This window comes from Lagopus leucura, unplaced genomic scaffold (assembly GCF_019238085.1).
Source record: "Lagopus leucura isolate 7727_CA_CO unplaced genomic scaffold, USGS_WTPT01 Super-Scaffold_100004, whole genome shotgun sequence".
NCBI lineage: Eukaryota > Metazoa > Chordata > Aves > Galliformes > Phasianidae > Lagopus > Lagopus leucura.
This window is the reverse complement of record NW_024962264.1, coordinates 32,581,004-32,602,472: the sequence shown is the minus strand read 5'-3', so window position 1 is coordinate 32,602,472 and position 21,469 is coordinate 32,581,004. Positions and strand designations below refer to the sequence as shown.

The 21,469-nt window shown below is 40.2% G+C and overlaps 1 protein-coding gene across 1 annotated transcript in view; it reads right to left on the bottom strand.

The window, feature by feature from the left end:
- ANKRD50 (ankyrin repeat domain 50) overlaps window positions 1-21,057 on the bottom strand; it is a 41,218-nt gene extending 20,161 nt beyond the window's left edge. The window contains exons 1-2 of the mRNA XM_042871179.1: window positions 20,979-21,057; window positions 18,947-20,225 (exon numbers count right to left, since the gene is read on the bottom strand). Of these exons, the coding sequence (XP_042727113.1) occupies window positions 18,947-19,425 (479 nt within the window). The 5' untranslated portion in view covers window positions 19,426-20,225; window positions 20,979-21,057. The remainder of the gene's footprint in view (window positions 1-18,946; window positions 20,226-20,978) is intronic.
- Between the last annotated feature and the right edge of the window lie 412 nt (window positions 21,058-21,469).

Sequence of the window (21,469 nt, the reverse complement as noted above, 5' to 3'; positions counted from 1 at the left end):
AAAACTCACCTCCTAGACAAAGTAGCAGGAGAAAACAAGAAGGAACAGAAATCCAATACCTGTCCAAGTCTAAGCACTGCTACTTTTAGGAAAATGCAAAATATTTCAAATTTCATAATGATACAAATGAATTTGGAAACTGTTTAACTGCTACTACTGTTCTTGCATTTCGTTTTCTGTATCAGTATGACATTTCTTTTACAAATTGCCTTTCAAGCCACTTTCTTGCCTATATATTAGGGTTCAGCACTTGCATTTCAGTTACAGTCACTGCTGTCACAAAGAACTACCACATCAATACGTGTGACATATATAGTATACATTACATAATATGCCCATTATACGTTTACAATGTTTGTTCTTTTAGAAAAGAGTTGTTTTAAGAAGCAGGTAATAGACTTATCTTTCAAAGAGAGCAATGACTGGGCACACACACTGCCTCCCCAGCATTATAAATTTACTTCTATACAGGCTAACCAAACCGACTTCTCATGAGGGTTAGAGAGCCTCCTGCTTTCTCCCAGGCTTTGCTGCTACTTTTGCCAAGTGTGCAATGAGTCTCCAAGATGGTGCAAACAACATTAGCATAGCACTGGGCATCTTTTGCTCGGGTAGAACAGCAGGGACATAGAGGAACACATATATACACACACGTACACAAAATGACACTACAGGAAAAGAGTACAAAAAAAGCAATTCTTCTCCAAGTGATGCGGAGCTAAATGCTCAGCAGTGATGTTTACTGTCACCTGGCAGGTAAGGCTGTTATCCACTCCTTTAGCAAATCTGTCTCCTCCATTCAGTTAGGAGTTGTAGAATTTTTGTAAATTGTTATTCTCCTACTTGAAACCACCAGCACCTCACTACAGAGATCTCTGCATATTTTCTTCTTTTCCAAAGATATCTGACATTTCAAAAAGGAAGACAATAGTCATTGTCACTGAGGTGGTTTATACGTGGTACTTACAATTAATTTAACACCAATGCCACATTGCTTGCAACTATTCTGAACTGCAAGAAACCACACTCCCAGTTAGTGATCCCACTAAGTACTGGAAAATACCAGCCAACTTCAGATAAACAACTTTGAGAACTGCATTCATTGAAGAAAAAAAAAACAAAAAAAAAACACACACACAAAAAAAAACATTTAATCATAATACCACAGAAAACTAAGTTTAGTAACTACAAGCAACATAATGGAGCTGATCATCTGGTATCGGCAATCAATATCACACTGAATTTCACCTGAATTTATTGTTACATTGGCAAAAAACTTACCAATAGAACCCCATAAAACGTTCTCCTAACATGAAAGAGACTACACAGTGTTGTCCTTGGCAAGAGATAAGACTGCCTTGCATATTTCCTACAAAACTGCACATTTGCACATTTTATCTAAAGACTTACTGAAGACTGAAATAATTGTAAAGGATGCCTATATATAAACTGGATGGATAAATACCTCCCTATATACTCACGTACACACATTTCAATAGCTAAGTAGACATTTCTTCAAACATCAGCGTTCATCTCTGGAAAAACAAAGAATCATCATTCTTCTTATGGATGACTTACTACTTGATATACCACAGCAGCCTGCTATGCTACTTTTAAGACGCTCATTTTCATTTACGCCATATCAGAAAATTCAGGAAGACAAAAATACATAAACAAAACTTTAAGTAAGCCAATTATGCTTACTAAGTTAATGCTGTAACAATTTTTGCCAGCAACGTAAGAATTACTGGAATTTTTGCCTAAAAATCACATGCAGAAGCCTAGTAGGCATCCCAACTCAGCTCCTGGTGGCTCTATCTGGTGGAAGATAAACTCCATCCTCTCCAGCTCACAGCTGGAAGGAATTATTTTATAAAATCATTTCAGGGAGAATCCCAGGTCAATGCACAATACCGAAGGACACAAGTGCCAAAGGATATAAAGCTCTAGGCAATTAGATTTTTATTAGTTCCATTGGAACTGGAATAATCATGCTTTAAAGTGCACTGATCCACAGTTTCAGAATAGAAGGCAAAATTCAGAATTCCAGATCACTATTCTTTAAATCTCTACTTAAAAAATTTTCACATGTGACAGCAAGTGGCCCACCTCTCTTCCCACTGCCTCCTGTACCCATTTGTATACTATATTTCAGTGGTCAACTAGCAGAATGTAAACTTGTGAGGTTGTCAGTATTCTGGTTTCTAATTTGCAGACTGAAGATAGGGAGGACAAAGCTGTTAAATATTGCTAGACATCTCAGCATATGCATCCATAAAGCCAGGTGCTGAATTTTTCTCTTGTTTTCCAAACCGTATAGGGGACATGGGTCACAATGAAAGAGGCAAAGGGAAATTTCACTTCTAATTAAACAGACAGTTTTAGCTGGTCAGTTGGTGAAATATTAACCCCTTCCTGAGAATACTTGCAGCAGCTGAACTCACTCAGAAGAAAAAGAGCATCTTCACAAATCACCTATGGTGTTATTTCTAGATCAGCGCACATTTTCCTCTAGGTCCTATGGATCACAACCAGCAGCAGCTTACTCATCTGGATCATCACACTTCCTGACTAGTTGTTATATGGTTTCTGAATTACAGATTGAGGCTCAATCTAATGGTAAAGTTCAACAGATGCCTTCTGTGAAAGTAAAATTACCTGGCTTGATTTTGTGTGCACACCTGTGTACATACTCAGACATGTGGTCAAGTTATTGAGGTGGCTGTTCAGCCATATTTCAACATGATAAAAGCATGCCTGCAACTGATTATGACTTTCCTGACAAAGCACAATACTGAAACTATACACACCAAAGAACGATAGTATAATACCTGTGATTGTTTCAAGTGAATTGGTAATTCACAGACTGCACAGAAAGATAAACCAGCCCTAGCGGTTCTAACCAACTGAAGGGAGATTTAAAAAGGAAGTCAGTCTTATGAAGCAGAAAGAAGGAAAAAAAAACTGCAGAGAATCACCCATTAAGTAAGCTCCAACGTTTGCATGTAAATTTCAGGTCCAGGCTTTTCAGACTGGCAAATTAGAAACGGCAGGCAAGGCATGCTGTGCAATTCAGCACCTGATCCTGCAGCGCCTTGGTGTAACCTGAGTTTTATCTGCCATTGTAAAGCAGAGCTGCAATCCCACAAGGAGAGCACAAAAGCTAGCTCCAGGGTATAGAGCCAGACAAAAGCAGAGTTTATCATACAGCCAGCACCATCACTCACACAAACACAGCATGCTGGACCCCTGCTTATTGATTAGAGATCTCCCACTGTCTCATACAAATATATAAGTAATTTTCTTCTACACAGCTCTGCAGGTGGATCTACTGGTAGATTTACTCAGAAAAAGAAGCCTTAAGAGCAAATATTTTGGTTCTAATAGTTGGACTGCCTAGAACAGTTTGCAAACAACTCAGCTGTATTAAGGAAAGACTAGTGTGGCTGAAACCCACTCACACCTGCTGCTAGGAGCAGGTTGAGTCTTTGCACACTTTTTTTATCTGAAGGTATTTGCCTTATGTTCTTACTTACACAATATGTTCTAACTTCTCAGAGTCTAAATACAAAAATCTGTGTCTCTATCAAAGGGAAAGAGGAGGAGAGCATGAGAACCCCTATAAAGAATTTCCTGAATAAACAGTATAGAATTGTTATTTATCCTACACAAATTCTCCCAGACAATGCTTCAATGGCTGAGGTCACTGAGCTCACTGAAGGGACAGATGCAGGACAGACAGCAGCGATGCCCAACATGACGTGCAGTGTCACTGTGAACTGCTCCTAGTTACTCCCAAGGTACCCAAATCCCTCCGAGTGGAGCCAAACGCCAGTCTACCTAGAGCACTGCCTGTTTGCAGCAGAATCATATAAACATCCCCAATGCCTATCTGAAGTAAAAATGTCATTCATGGTTATCCCTTACCCACAAGTACTATTATTGTCCTGTACAACAAGAAATTAGTTAGATTTGTAAAAAACAAACCATGTCATGCCACGTTGGCTGTCATTTCGACTCTTATCTTCCAGCCACTTGCAGATAGCTTATTTGTTCCAGCATTTTTTATTCAACTGACAAGCCTACAATTCTCTAATGTCTTTTTATCCCTTTATAAAGCAAAACATTAAGTATCTTTTTCTTTCAAGACCACATTTTCTGCCATCTTGAAAAAGATAACCTGTCCTTTGAAGACAATAGTGACAACTCATAGACTGTTAAAGATCATCTCACCTACTCTATATTTTTTGTTGTTGCTGTTTCTTCCAGGATGTTTTTCTGCAATCTTAAATTCATATTCAGTAGCTGATCTACTTTCCTGATTTTGTTCTTAGGTTTAACATATGATGAGGAGCTTGGTCTCACTAAACTGCTATTTAATACACTGGGATTTGAGACCTTAGTATTCTTTCCAGCTAATTCCTTCCTTTCTTTATACTTGCAGTCACAAGACCTCACCCACAAATTACCTGAGAGCAAAGTCCACTGCTTTTAGTTTGTTCTTTCTCTTCTAAAAATCACGCAATTAAGATCATTTCACAGTCACCTTCAACAAAAGCTGCTCTTCATCTTCTCATCTGATTCTTTCCAATCTGCTGGAAGCAGATTTCTGTCCTTCTATTCATTATTTTCTCCTCTCTCACACTAGAAATCTATCACTGACAGACTCTTGTTTCCCAGATGATGTTCATCTCCTACCTATTGTGACAATTCAATATTTTCTGCCACATAGACATTCTCACCCAAAGCCTATGCTATGGACAACTCATTTGTTCTCTTAAAGAAAGTCAGTTTACTTGATCTTGTTGGTTTGATAGAGTAAAACATTCAGGTCTTAGAAAAACACAGTTGAGAGGTAAGGGAATTTCTCAGTTACTGACCACAACTATAATCTGCCAATACAGATAATCTTAAAAATAGACAAGATCGTCTAATAGGGTAGGTCTATTTTTTCCAATGAAAGTGCTACCTTCATCCTTTGCATAGATATACATATGTACAAAACTATCCCCACATGAAATGCATTTCTTCATTGACAGACTTTACAGTAATTTTAAATTTAGTTTATTCTAGAACTCAAAGCAAGTTTACAATATAGAAAGCAACTCCTAAACAAGCTGGTTTTTTTTAAACACCAGTCACACAAGTTATCCTGAGAGATCTTTAAAAGCATTTAAATCAACCTTGACTCTGTGTACTAAGATTTCCAGTTCTGTCTCTTTATACCCCATACCTTTTTTTCTATTAAAGATATTCATGACAGTTGATTAACTGCCTCATCTTCTTTGTCTGTCCTATGACCCTACCTGAATACCCTTCATTTCTCCCCTCCTCCACCTCCAGTTTTTGAGCTACTGTCCATGTTACTCTTATTTATATTTATCCCCAGGATTCGTCATCAATTGTGTGTGGCTTAAAAGATGCCTCTTGTTAGGCTAGAAAATCATTGCTTTTCTTCCTGAAAAATCAATTATATTCTCACTGTCTATATGAATAACTTACTTTTTTTTTTTTAAAGTCAAAGAAACTGCGTTTTACATCAAATGCATGAGAAGAAAGTATCAAATCAGGCTCACTGTAACTTACAAGTTGAAATGAGAGAATTACCCATAAGGCACATTATTTTTTTTTTACACCTGTGAAGTTATGATAATACATTTGTATATACTCAGAAGTCTCCAGTTGAAATGCAAAAGGTAACTATAGGGTACCATAATAACAAAAACTAACAAGCTCATATATGCAAGAGAATATATTAAAATTGCAAAGTAAGATTTAAATCATTTATGAAATGAAAGGTACAGCAAACTAAAAATATAGTCTTCACAGTTTTTCTCATCAATCATTTGGTCCTTTAGTTCTTTCATATAAAAATTAACCTCTATTTGTTAATCAAATCTAGCTTCAACTAGAAGTAGCGTTATCTATAGAGGTTAATGTACAGCTGAATACAAATTCTTGTAGCCTAACAGGCATTTTAATTTGTTGGCATTATTCTGTGTTTTGGAGGCAGACAAAATCCATTTCTTCCTTGTACCTCAACTTATGCAGAACATAAATAAACAGCTGAAGAGATAGACTTTGCTTTCCATGTATACAATTTTATTTGTTGACATGAGAGAAGTGTTATCCCTAAAAACTAAAACAAAGAAAACAACAGAGGATACAATTAGAAAACTACACTGGATACACTCAACTGAGTGGCTTCTGTTAGGCTACATCCTAGTTTACCTCCAGCCACATTTATTTTCTGCTACCCCATAACTGTGTGACAAAAAACAACAGCTTAGCGTGGACAACACAAAACCAGTCAGTTACTACAATAGCTAACAGTCACCCCGACAATCACAATGTTATTTTTCCTACACACCTGATTTCAGATGAAAAATGCATTATTAATCAGGATGCACAAAGAAGAGGTGCTGCAAGGGCTGTAGGGATGAACTTCTTCAAGTGGGGATCCTGAAATGGTGGAAACTGAACAGTGAAAACTCTGAAGTCTCTGCCATTCCCTGGTGAGCTTGCTATATACCCACCGTTCTCATTTCTTGCACCCCCTACTTCGGATCATTGTACTGATCACCGGATAATACTGACCTCATTCTCAGAAAATCCTCTGCACAAATACTAGATGAAAAGCTGTTAAGATTTTACCTTATGAGTCATGCACTTAAGACAGCTTTCCTTCTATATTTGCATTACCATGCATCTTTTTTCCAAATTATTTTCTCAAGTTGAAGGGATTGTCCTAACCCTTAATTGCAGTGTCTTATCTGAAGAGGCACCAGATGGAGCAGCTTTCATGTGCCCCAGTCAAAATTACTCTACCACACTCCCAAAAGTAGAATACAAAGCAGATGTACCTCCTATATCACTCAGAGTCCATATTAATAACCTTGTAAAGTTGTTGGGCTTTTTTTTTTTTTTTTTTCTTTTGCCCTTTCTCACCCACCATCCTCCAAAAGATACAGCTTCTCTTGACTTTATGCCTCCTATGGATCCCTTTTAGCTCTTTGTAATTTGCTTTAAAAACACACTGCCAGATTAGCGCCACGTTCACCTGATTCTATTACCTCACAGCAGTGGTGCATTTAACTTTGGAACCAATTCTGGAGCTATATATTTAATTAGATCTATTTTTGGTCTTAACTACAAAAGGTAATGCAGTTTATTTCACTTGATCTTCTTTTATCCGTAACACTCTATACACCAAAAAGAGCTTACTGTCAAAAGCATCTTTAACACAAATTAAAATACAGGGCACTAAGAAAAAAATAAAGTACACCTGAAGTTTTAAAAATTGAGCTTAATATTAACATGCAGTACATGCTATAAATCCACTGGAAGAAAAAATTCTCTTTTTAAAAACAACAAATTAAATGGATCAAAGCCAAAGCAAAGAACACAGCAGCACTATCCAATACAAAGTAAAACTACTGAAACCAAACAATTGGCAAAGGAATGCTGTAAAAGTTGGGAAAGTTCACCCAAGCTTCGGCAGGTCTGTCAAAGCTAGGATGTGTTGGTACAATTCCTATAACTTACACCAAGACAACTGTAAGGCAACTTAACATTTTTTGCTTTGCTGACTACTTAAGCACATATCTGGTAGAGAAGACAGTGTTAATACTCCTTCACTTATACAGCATAACATATAGTCATAGGACAATTCCTCTCACCTCACCTGACCCACAAATACACCTTTTTTCCACTGTCCTGCTGAACGGCACTTCTTGAAAGCACAGAAAAAGGATAGACAGACTAATGATTTATATCACTACAGGAGAGTTAATGCAGTTGATCCAAGATTTGTTAATTAGCTGGTTTAAGACTGAAATCATGTTGTAATCCTTTTCTCAGCAGTTTTCCCTTGTGAGGTTCATTAATATCCACTTGTTAAAGCCACCTCTACACAGCCACTATTTTCACTAACAAGTTTTCTTTTTCCAAGACAAATCCATGTCCTGGATGCTGCTTCCTACAAACTTTTCATTTAAGACAACCACAGAACTTTAGCACACAAACTTGCTTCTGTGCAAGGTGGTTGGCATTTTTTTTGTCCTCTACATGTGCACCACTATAACCAACTCTCTTTAGCATGAGACAAAAGTGAGAGGAAAAAAAAAAAAAGGAAAAGATGCCACGATGACCGCTGACCTGGAAGTCCACTCACGTACAATCCTTAATTCCCACTCCTGTCCACTGAAACAACAGCAACCAAAACTGAGCCAAGAGTAATCACCTTCTATCAAAGATACTTTGGTCCTTCCTTTGTGTGAAGGCATTTGCAAATGCACTATGGAGAGAACTCTGATTGCAAGTGTTCTGCACCATTTGCTCCATCAGCTACGTAAAATTTCCCTGTTGGTTCTCTCCACAATTTCATTTTCAGTTCTTTCATGCTATTCTACTACATTCTGATGTCATTCAAATGTACCAGGAACTCACCCACCTACATTCTTTACAATGTTTCCCCCACAACACCTTTGAAATAAGGAGATATACATATATATATATATATATATATATATAGGTGTTCAATCATTATTATTTTTAAATCACTTTTTTTCCTTAATTATTTCTTTCCGACTGGTGATTCATCAGTCCTGGAGTCTTTCTGCATTAAATATTTAAAACACACCTTCTCTTAGCATTTGGAAGGTTTCTGAACATTCCCAGTGCATTGTACACATCATCACATAGAAGAAACTAAAACCTCTTCAATGCACTGCTTCACTAACACTTTCAAAAAGAGATATTTCAATGCTAACTTTTCCCAGTATCTTAGACACTAAATCCCTTCTGCTCCACAATCCTCCAAATCCTTTTCATTTTTTTCATTAGAAAGGAACAAAAAAGAAACTTAAACCCTTGCACAAGCTATGAACATGTGCATAGAAAACTGGAGGGAAGGGAAATAATTAACAAGTGAGAATTGCTATGAAGGTCCATCTAACTAAACGGCTTATAGGGAAACCTGCAAGATTTAAGACTGAGCCACATAGATTAAAGGCAAAATGTTAATGCCTATAGAAGTAGAAGACAAAAAGGCCTATGTAAGTTGTCATTATTAAAATGCCTCAGGGAAACTTTCTTATGTTAATTCAAACTGAAAAGGTTAAAACCTTAAATGGTATTACTTTCACCTTGTATGCTGTGCTTCCATACAGTGAAAGAACAACATACAACTTACTCTTGCAGAAACACCAGCTGTTGCTATGTGACCCACTAACTCCACAGATTTAAGGGAAAAGCCTAAAGAGAAACATGCCGCAAAGTACTTAAGCTTCATGCAATGCTCAACTTTCTAATAGTGTAGAGCATGTGAACACAGAATCTCCTATGAAACCCAGCAACAGCAAAAGCCCAAAGCATCAGTTAAACACTACATGGACTACAGGAATCAGAAATACTTTCAACAGACTGAGCTTCCAAAACACCAATTAACCTTCCAGAACATCAATTTCAACACGGTGGAAATACAAGCTGAGTTAGCAGACTGTTTTAACCTCTTGTGCAAGTTCTTAGAAAAACCTCATTTCTCCCTATACCCATAAATTGCTAAGAACTTCTGTTAGTGTTCTGCTCCTACAGCATTTCTGAGCATAAAGTTGTGCTACTGAGTAATTGAAATATAGACAGATTTTTTTATCTTTACTGTAAGTCTCCATAAGGTACACAACGAAAGTATGTAAATACTTCTAAATTAACAGATTCATACTACACAAAACTGAAAATTGGCACAGAAATTAGTAATTACTTGAACTGCTGTAATTGGTAAGCCACACACTGAAGACCAGCAGCATTTTACCACACATTTAGTATTCATTCATTGTAGTTGCTTACATCTTCAAAGCACACCACCACACAGGAGATTGTACTAAAGTTCTGTGTAAGATTTTCTTATGCTGTTCCTTACTTCTTTCATACAAACTGTCTTGTACACCATTTTTCTTCATTAGATCTCAAAAGATCTTTTGATCTTGCAGATATCAGCTTACACGCAGCTGCTTCCTATGAAGAGTAGTAAAAGACTTTGGGCTGTGAAAGCTGTCTGCTGTTTTTAATACTTTACATCTCCCCCTACACAATCACTAAGTTTAAGCCCCACAATATGAACAATACCCTACTAGGGAGCTAAAGTCAGAAAAAACATCCAGACTTTCTGATGAAACCCGCAGAACTTGTGCTGTTTAAGCAGATCTTTAGTAAATATTTTAATTAAAGAGTCCCTTAGCCACTTGATTTTGAAGATAGACACTTCTGACGTTAAGTTCCTTCATCAGAAATCAAGTATTAAAAGCAAGATCTAATTAAAGAATCATAGAATTGCTCAGGTTGGAAAAGACCTTAAACATCATCAAGTCCACCACAATCTAACTATAATATCCTAACCCTAACAACCCTCCACTGGGATGGTGACTCAACCGCCTCCCTGGGGAGCCTATTCCAGTGCTTAACAACGCTTTCTGTAAAGAAGTGTTTCCTGATATCCAACCTCAACTTACTCTGGTGCAACTTCAGGCCACTTCCCCTCATCCTGTCCCCTGTCACCAGAGAGAAGAGAACAACCCCACTCTTGCTGTAAGCGCCTTTCAGATACTGGAAGAGAGCAATAAGGTCTCCCTCCCCTCAGCCTCCTTTTCCCCAGACCAAACAGCCCCAGATCCTTCAGTCGCTCCTCATACTCTCCAAGCACATATTCTTCAAGCCCTTCACCAGCTCTGTTGCCCTTCCTTGGACCTGCTCCAGCACCTCAATGTCCTTTCTGGTATTTATTCCATTATGGTTGAGTACAAAATACCAGCAGCGGTAGTCTCATAATTTTCAAAAAGTAGAAAGACTGAAGTATTTTCACTAATTCAGCCTGTAGTCACAGAGTGGAGAACCTGTCATTCCAACACCCAATTTCCACAGAACTTCAAAATTAGACTACATGGGACAAACCACCAAATTTAAATTTTAAAAAAGGATAGGATTCAGAAGGCTACTCCAGCTACCTTCTGCATATGCTTTGCAAATTAGGAATTCTTTGCCTAGAACTCTTTTCCAGCCTTTAAGACCCAATATCTATATTCTGAAATACATAGGGTGAGGAAGATGTAACAACAATAGTGATTTTTTTTTTTTTCTGAAAAAAAAAAAAAAAAAAAAAAAAAAAAAAGAGTAGGAAAAAGCTTTCTAAAATGCTGGAGGGGACAGCAAGGGAATACATGGCTTTCTACAAAGTCTCAATGATTAGCTGTAATCAGAATCAATGCAATGACAGCAGAAAGGTTTCAGAAGACAATTTTTTCCATCATATTTATAAACTTTATCACCATTAATTAAAAAGTCTATATCCCTCATGGCAGCAATCAAAATTAATTCTCCTCCAAATTCTCTGAAAAGTAGATAGAAGCAGTGCCATATTGTTTCCCCTAGTTGAGTAAGGGAAAAAGGTACAATTTCAAAAGAAATAAGTTTGTTGAGCTCCACAACTCTTACAATCACTGAATCACCAAGGTCGGAAAAGGCCAAAATCATGTAGTCTGATTATTCATCTACCACCAATATTTCCCTACGTCTCTTAAGAACCACATCTCCACATTTCTTGAGCACCTCCAGGGACGGTGACTCCACCACCTCCCTGGGCAGCCTGTACCAATGAATCACTACTCTTTCTGACAAAGAATGATTCCTACTATTCAACCTGAACCTCCCCTGGTTATTGCTAGTTATGAGGGAGAAGAGATTGACCCCCACCTCACTGCAACTTCCTTTCAGGTAGTTGCAAAGAACAATAAGGTCTCCCTTGAGCCTCCTCTTCTCCAGACCGTACAATCCCAGCTCTCTCACAGACTCCCCATAAGACTCATGCTCCAGACCCCTTGCCAGCTTTGTTGACCTTCTTTGGGCATGCTCCAAGGCCTTGATGTCTTTCTTATAATGAGGGGCCCAAAACTAAACAAAGTACTCAAGGCGCTCTTCTTCCACTACCTCTTGGAAAGCAAAAACATAGTAGGAGGGCATGTAGCGACAGCACAAGGAGAAACAGTTTTAAACTGGATGAGAATAGATTTAGATATCAGGAAGAAATCCTTCACTATGAGGTGGTAAGACATTGGAAAAGGCTGCCCAGTGAGATTGTGAATGCACCCTCCCTGGAAGCATTCAAGGCCAGGTTGGATGGAGCTTCGAGCAACCTGGTCTAGAGGTGCGCCTGCCTATAGAATGGGGGTTGGAACTAGATGAGTTTAAAGGTCCCTTCCAACGCAAAACATTCTATGGTTCTGTGACTCTTAAGAAACCTGCTTCTCCTTTGGCAAGTTACAGGTGCTAAGATCTTGAACAATTCACAGATGTATCAATCCTTGGATGATTACAAAAGGTACCCAGGACAAAACAAATCATCTCTGAGATTGCTTTTAACTGAAAAGGTTATGGCCACTATTTTAAGCAGAATTCAATCTTGTACCAGTTCAAGCTTCTCTGGGCTAGGATCCAACTCACTTCAGGATTCCAGTCAAGCATAAGGGAATGATATAGGAACAGACACAATTCTGAGAATGTATAGAAGTAAAATGATATACACGTACACATCTAAAATTTTGTTAATGACATTTCCATCTAGATACAAAAAAAAAAAAAACCCTTAATTTAGCCAAGGAATTTTTTTTAGTGTCACATTCTTAGGTGTGACCTTTGAGGAAGCTCTAACCCATGAGCACTATAGAACTTAATTATGAGATAAAAGAAATTAGATGGTATTCATATAGGTAAAAAGCTGTCACAAGAAGAAGGAAGAAGGAATCTATTCTCCACATCTCTGGAGAATACCATAATTAGTAACATTAGTAACAAGCTCAGATTAGAGCAAAAAAAGCTTAAGTTAGGCATATGGGAATTTTTCTCAGAGTAGATGAAACAAGCATATCTCTCAGACTTGGCTGCTTCTGCCTGGAACAAGGACATGGACTTCATTTTCTGAGGTAACCTCCAACCCTCCCTTTTCTATCTAGGTGGAAGTCAGTTACTTGTATGTTTGAACTTTACATGTGGTAAATGAATAAACACACTGTGAAGTTCTTAAAAGGATCCTGTAAATTAATTCATTATGCCTTCAGATTTTCCACTGAAACAGGACACAGGTTTTGGCTTCATTTCTATTGTTTATAGCTACATGAAATTAGAGTCTGACAAGATCCACGTTCATGGTACCTTGCAATTGGGGCAAAGCTATAGCTACAAAACTGTACTGGTGCTGCAGAGGCAGCAGGAAGGCCTGTGCAGTCCCTTGCAGCCAGCAGGTGATCAGAGCTAAAACACAGATCACCTCCAGAGAGTCTGAGACTTGGATGAAAAAAGTCAAGCAACTCTTTTATATAGAAAGATTAAGACTGAATTACTAATGTTTTACAGAATAAATTAGCAGAAATTCCAATAGGTTCAAGTCTCCCAAAAAAACGAGCCCAGGCACCTGTAACTGTTTCTAGTACGCTGCCTCTCCACGTACTTCCTAAGGTCACGGTAGAAACATATTTTTACTAAATGCATTTACAAAAAAACCCCACAAAGTAAATACCACACTACCCCCTCACTACCTTCAGAGTAAAACAAATACTGCTTATTTGAACAGGCTGCCCAGAGAAGCTGTAGATGCCCCATCCCTGCAGGCGCTCAAGACCAAGCTGAATGGGGCCCTGGGCAGCCTGATCCAGTGGGGGCAACCAGCCCACAGCAAGGGGTTGGGACTAGATGATCTTCTCCAAACCAAGCCATTCTATGATGCTATGACTACTTTCGCAGCAATCACAAATTTTGTTGTCAATAAAACTACAATAAATTACCAGCTACAGACAGCAGCAGAAGCATATACTTGCCACTAGCGAGAAAACACAAAGTTAAATACTTTACAAAGAGCAACTCCTCTTGCTCTCATGAAAGTTGGGATGCTCTAATTAACCTCTTGCCTCAGCCATCAAGGTGGGTTTGAAACTTACTAGCTAAAGGCAATGTGAAAATAAATTGATACAAGACAAAAAAAAAAAAAAAAAGAGAAAGTAAAGGAAAGGAGCTGGCCCCCACCTTTTTATATTTATTAAAAAAAAAAAAAAAAAAAAAAAAAGAAGTTTTCACAACTATGAATAAGCTACTCTGGCAAAGTGAAGAGGCCCAGTAGTTAATTGCTCCATCAAGTCCACACAATCAATGATAATTTTAATTATATTACTGGCTTCAAGGATCATACAAGGAGTTTCAAAAAGAACAGCTTCAACACATTTCATCTTACCACATAAGACCCATTTTCTAAACCTTTACCTTCATCTATTCCAAACATATTGCAAGAAAAATGGCATTTCATATTGCAGATTTAAAGACCTTGGACAACTGTCACAGAATATTTGTGAAACAAACCTCTACAACAGCCTAGAATTTTCCCCTTATTGAAAACTCTCTTGTACACCTGAAATTTATACCCTTCCAACCATTCACAACTCTTGGCAGAGAACAGAGTGGTAGAAAGAAATAAAATTGCAAACACGGAAATCCAACACAGGTAAGGGAGTGGAGGGTGGATAAAAGTGCCTGTTAGCTTTGACTGAGAATTCCAGAATTTGGGTTGATACATGGTATAGGTGACTCTTGTCAGCTGCTTATTTCAGTTAACTCTTCACAGGAACTACTTTTCAAATAAGTAGAACAGATGAAGTGTAAGAAACACAGAGGAAGACATTACTATTGCGTTCTTTCTGCTACATTCATTTCTTGGTGAAGATATAACATGCACTTGCATATGCTACTGCATAAAAACTTCACAGAAGAGCACTCAACATTTTTGTTCTTTTCTTGGGTCCCTAGTGATCTAGGACAGCTAGCTACATGAGAATACAATTTCAGCAATGCAAACAAGTAAAGACCAGAATTTTCAGCTTCGCTTTTCTAGTACGTACATCCCTTTGATAAGTCCATCTTACATTAAAGTAGTTGTATAGATATCCCTTAATACTAAAAGTTCTAGGGCAAATAAAAAAATCATAACAGACCTGTAACGTGATAGAAAGTGCAGCAAGATCCCCTTGCCTCCATTGCCAATCCTCAAATGAGGGCTGGGAAGGGATGGATCCTGGCTCCACCTCTTCTGGTCACTCAGATACACTGCATGCAGCTGAGCTCCCCTGGGTTAGCCCTGCCTCTCTGCCAGGTGCTCAACCACTGTTTCAAGGCATCATTCAGCATTTGTGCAAAATCTCACAAGACTTGACTTGAAGCCTCTTAAAAAGAGATGCAGAAGACAGAAAGTAACTTCACTGTGAGAGGAAAGCAGCTCCATCCACACCAGCCTTCCAAGAGACATGGTAATTCACCATTTTGAGGTATTTATTCACTTCATCAATTCACCCAAACATTAGACAACATCCAGACTTTTCCTTAAGTTTGTACCAGACCAACACACACACACTACAAACTTAACAATGTGATGTTATTTAACAGACAGATGTTCTCTCTCTGAAATTGACTCATGAGCTCTGGTCCTGGATGTCTTTCAAACTCAGAGCAACAACAGTCTGGAAACGAAATCAGCTGTGTGGTGTAAACTGGTCCCACACCTCCAGCACAGTCCAGTTTTCTGGGCTGGGACCTAACCAACTCCATTCTTCTGTCCCTAATACCAGATGCAGCCCAACATGCAGCAGATGCACTCTTTCCCTCTTGCCTGGTATAATGCTATCGCTTTTTTTCTGAAAAACAAACTAGGATAAGAGTTATTTTACACCAAAGCTTAAACCATTTCAGTACTATCCATGGTTTGTATCTGACTTCCACTATTTCCTTATAGCTTTGAACAGACAGCTCCCTGTATCACTACCAGTTACTGGAAATGTAAGATTGCTCTAAAAGAACTGAAAATAACCCCCATTCACAACTCTAGATGCAGTCTGGCAAAATCTGGGGGTATTCTGGTTCTAATTTTTCTATTCATATGGGGAAGAAAAACTTAACAGCCCTTTTTTGATTAAATTTGTTCAGTTAAGCACATTGAATTTTGGAACATGCAATATTTTTTTCATTTTCTTTACGCTTTCGTCTTAATTTTCACTTAAAATTTGAACATGAGGTTTCGGCTTTCTCCCTCATGTTTTTAAGACCGCTTCATGCTCCAGAACCACATGCATGGAGAAATGCCTCAGAAGCAGTGCCATAAGTAGCTCTTCTTTCTCTCAGCTGTCAGGATAGCAACAAATGCCAAATACACTTGTACATAGCAAACCTTCCAGACCTGCAATTTGGTAAGATCCAATCCTGAAAGAATTTTTAGAGCACTTAAAGATTATAAATACATTAGATTTTTTTTTTTTTTTTTTTTTTTTTTTTTTATTAAAGAGCAGAGATTCAAATAAGGAAAAGACTTAGCTCTATGGGTAACCACTTGCATAGGGCACCATAAGGTTTTCTGGAAATCTGTTTAAAAATGCTCATCATGAGAAGATTTAGTAGTGGCTAAAGTGACTAAAGAATTACATTGTTTATAAACTGACACTTTACAAGGCACTGGCAAGTTATCTTTCTTTCTACTTCTAGGAAAATTAGCACAAAAATAGAAAAGCGTGAGCTTGCTTAGCACTTACAAAGAGAAGACTTTCCATTTTAGGCAATGAAGGCATAGCTGGGCTACAGCTGCTGTGCAAAGCAGAGAAAAAACTGACAGTAATTTTAAAGAAAGGTCTTTGCCATCTTCTACTGAAGAAAGAAAATTAAAATAATGTAAAGTCAATGGAGCATTGAGATGGAAGCTTTGTGTCATTTCAGGGCCATTATTCAATACGAAAGGCCATCAGCTGACTGTTAAGTCTTCTTCAAGCTCACATACAGCTTGCATTTAGCAGGAAGCATACATAAATGTACTGGACTGGGATATGTCTGGAATATTACATCTTGGAGCTTGTGAACAAAGCTTATATTTCTGATAAATATTTCTCCCACGCTTTATATATTAGCAAGTGATTGAGGTACGTCAGGGTGAGGAGGTATTGCCACGTTCCTTATGTCTGTGCACTGGGATTACACCATATGGGCAGCAGAACCAGCTCCTGGCACTGCTGTCAGCAGCCACCTGCTGGTCCCCTGCCATAGCAGTGAAAACGTACAGCACCTCAGCACTAACATCTCATCTCCCTTAAATCTGAAGATGAATATCAGCTACCACAGCTGCTTTTGGGAGTGGGAGACCAGGGTTGGTGGGCAGCAAGAGACAAAACAAAATTGTAATAAAAATAAAATTGTAATAAAAATAAACCCTTGACTGAAGCTGCTGCACTGTGTTCAGTATTTTTAGCTTAAGAGGGTACAATCACTGCTAAAAAAATTGAGACTGCTACTGAATGCTGTCACCTCATTTTTCCAATACAAAGCCAAGAATCCTGTAGAAACACCTAAATTCTCAAACAGCCCATCACTAAATCTTGCATTCATAAAGCAGTCTTATCTCAAAAGCTAAGTCTAGCTTACAATTATCTTTTATATTTCTGTGCTGCATTTTTGTCTAAGGACACTTACTTAGCCACAGTTTTTCTGAGCAAGCTAGTTGTGCTTAGAATAAAGGCAAGGTTCAGGTTCTTAGAATTTGCTCTAAATTAGTAAGATTTCTTGGTAATAGATGTTTAAATGTAAACAAGCTCTCATTCACCAGATTAATCCACTTCCATGTCTTTAAAAGACTGCTTAAAGCCAGACAGTCTGTTATTCTGTTTATAGACAATTTTCCCACTTTTTAGCCATTAGAGACCGAGAGGACTTAATAGTTGTGGAATTAGGACCTTAAGAGTTGCTAGAAGTTGCATCTTGAGTTAGCAAAAACAACAATAATTCAGAATTAGTCTTAGTTTAGTCTGCTTATTTCGAAGACACTACGCTGCAAACAACGTAGATTTGCATCCTGTTTATTAACCAGGCAAGGGTAGCACAGCCACCAGAGCTGGAAGGCTCTTCTCCAGCATCATGACATTAAGATCAAGCACTGTGTTCAACCTCGGTATCTGTTTGACCAGTCTCAGTCCTCGAAGAAGAAAAACAACAGTTAAACCACCATGTAACAGTAAGAAATTTCAGGTTAGCTAACAACCAGCAGAAATTCTACTGCTTAACCTTGCCGGATTTTCCTTCACTGTGATCCAAAGGAATACTGATGTGAATGCCATGCTCAAGATGGCAGACTACTTTAAGGGATATGGATACACCACAAGTACTCTCAGAGAAATACAATTCCCAACAACATGCTGGAAAAATCTTCGGTAAATTAATATTTTTATTCAGCTTAGCTGACACATGTTCTAAGAAGGAGGAAGGTAAACTCTCTTGATGAGTTTCTGATCCACCTACTACTTTAAAGCCTTTATTTTATAAATAGTGATAAAGATGACATAATTCATCCACACTGTGAGAAGTAACATCAGGAGTTAACTGACATTTTCCTACCACATGTTTTTAGACAAACATAAAACTGATGTGCTGGATCAGACCCAGAGATCCATTAGTCCAGTTTCCTCTCTGACAAAGAACAGTGTTGGAAGCTTTCACAAGGGTCCTAAAAGGTCTGTTTCACATCTGTGAATAACTACCCTACCTTTAAAAGAACATGAAGGCCACCGACTTTATCCTAGCTATTGTCCACCCTTAAGTCCATTACTTTAAAGTAATGTAAATAAACTCACTATCAATAGTAAATTTTATTTTAAAAGCAAATATTTATTTATATCAGCTATAAGGACAAACTTCATTTTTCCACAGTAGGTCCGAAAGCTCTAAGTAATCCGCAGAGATAACAAACCAAGAGACAGGCATGTAATAACCCTCTGTACTGTAGACTCTTTGGAAGCAAAACCTAAATAGAAACAAGGTTTTTTTTTTTTTAAATTATTATTTGGCTTTTGCTTTAGGCAAGGCTTTTTTGTTTATTAGTTTTTACCTTTTAAATGCTTCAGCAGGGTTCCTCTCACATTCCCCGGGTTGCAAGAGGCTTTGAATGGCAGGATCTCTTAGTTTGTCCTCATATCCCTGGATCAGTCCACTGCGGCAGATCTGTGCAACTAAACCTCTGATAAACCCTCCAACACACAGCGTGTCGGAGTCCTGGGCTCTGCAGAAATGGAAGGCTAGGGCTTGCCGATGTAAGCCTCTTTGTAGGTTCGCAGGTGAGCTTGGCCAGAGTAACTCAGTACAAAGGGCTGTCTTCCCACTACCGGGCCCTCCTACCAACAAGACACCCCAGGCAGCTCCTCTCCCAGAGACAACACCAGTATTATTCCCAGAACTCGCTGCAAGAGATGGTTTGTTGGCAGCACTACCGCTGCAGTTAGCTTTCTCCTGGAGGCAGTGCTGAAGTTTGTGGAAAACCCACTCCCTACAGTAAAACTGCTTTCCCTGCAGCAAGCTGGTTTGAGCCATTTTACAAAGCTTCTTCTCTTGGACTTGTCATAAGCAGTAGTACACCTTCAACATCTTAGCACAGGAAGGCAGGGGTTCATCTTGCAGAGGAAGATCTTCTGCTCAGAACTTGACAACGCATAACATGATCAGTTAACCTTCCACATAACACTTAACAGCATCTTCTCGCAAAGGGTGTTACTCCATTTGAATGCTGTTACAAGTAGCGAAACACAATCACTGCTTAGCTGACATCATGAAGCAGCATCTGATACCAACGCTCAACAATACTTCTCCTATGGCTCACAAGTCCACACAGCTCCATGGCTACATCTGTAGTTTATGCAGTTGTGCACGTTCCCAGCATACAGGGGAGACACTACATCTGGAAAAACTGAAGGGAAGCCAGCTTTTCAGTGTATACTAAATGCCTTTCAACTCTAGGCATTAATCTCTCCGGATATAAATCCAGAAAAAGCTGTCCATAACAAAATGTTACTGCTGGGAATTTTATACAGAAAGCAATTCTTCTTCAGAGTACTATATACATATCCCAACCATGTGGATATGCACAACTTACTGAGAAACGGTCAGTTTGGACAAGAAACTTTGCAGACTTCACGTATCTGGGCAAGCGTCTCAGAAGTGCTTTGGATTATGGTTTCTTAGGCAGTAGAGATGAAAGGGGAAAAAAGTGTTTACAACTTCTCATTTCAGTATATTCGCAAGCGTCTTCTTCAACAACCTGGATTCTTACTGAACCTGTTCTCAGGTATCTTAATCGAGAGACGTCAGAAGAGACAACATCTTCCCCTAGAGCTCTGAAATAAAGAAGACAGCACTTTTAACCCTGCATGCAAGTCGTAATTCAGTCAGCTGCAAAGCAGACAACAAAGAGTGAAGTCAATGGCTCTTATCTTTAGTTTTGCCCGTACTATTCACCTAAAAAGCTGCTTTAAAAGGAAAAAAAAAATGTTGTTTCAAGGTACAAAATCGGTTATATATAAAAACATAACAATAGACAGCTGTGACAGCGGCCTCAGAATCACAGCACAACGAGCCCCACACTTCCTCCCTACGAGAGCCGAACGCTCCCTTTATCTCTGCTCACTCTTTCTCCCACGGCTCCAGCGCCGAACCCTCCCTGCGCGCAGCCTTCCAGCCGCTGCCCACGGCTTTCTCGGGAACTTTATCCCACAGACGGGCTGTGCCCACGGCTCCTCGCACACCCCTTTGTTCACCGCCCGCCCGCAGCAGGACGGGGGCTGCCCCGGCTGCCGCTCCTGTCAGCCCCAGCGGCTCCCCGCCCGCGCCCTCAGCCCGGGCTGCGTCGCCCCGCACAGCGCGGCTCCCCGGCCGGGCACCCGACTCGCGCCGGCGATCCCGAAGCCGAGCGAACGGCCGTGTGCCCCCCCGCTCCCCTCCCCCAGCACGGCTCCGCACAAAGCCCCCGGCCGCAGCCGCCCGCCCGCCGCTGTCACTCCGTTGCCCACCTCCGCCAGGTACCGCCCAACGGCCGCCGACCGCCCCAACGGCCGCCGGGCTGGGGGCCTCCCCGCCGCCGCTCAGCTTACCTCCACCAGCGGCCGCTCCAGCCTCCCAGCGGCTCGGCTCGGCGCGCCCCTCCTCTTCCTCCGTGCCACTCGGCTCCCGCCCCCGGGCTCCGCCGTGCCAGGCCCACGGCCAGCCCGCTCCGCGGCGCCTCAGCCCGCCCGTGCTCTCCTCCGCGACTCCTTGACCCCTTCCGCCAGACCCCGCCTCCTCGCTTTGCCCCCGCCTCCGCCCGCCTCACGCCCCGCCCCCTGCCCGCCTGCCGGCCCGACATCTGGCGGCAAGTAGTCCTGGGCGGAGGGAGACACCGGGCGGGCGTTTTACCGCCCCTCCGCTTTGTCCCGCCGCCGCTGCTGAAGAGGGGGCGTCCAACGGCCGGAGCCCCCCGCCGGCGGGGCCCTGCAGGGGGCGGCAGCGCGGCTCCCGACGCCGGGGCGCGGTCGCGGGGTTTGCCCTGATGGGGCGGAGCGCCCTGAGGGGAACTGCGGGGGGCGGGAGCATCGAAACTTGAAAA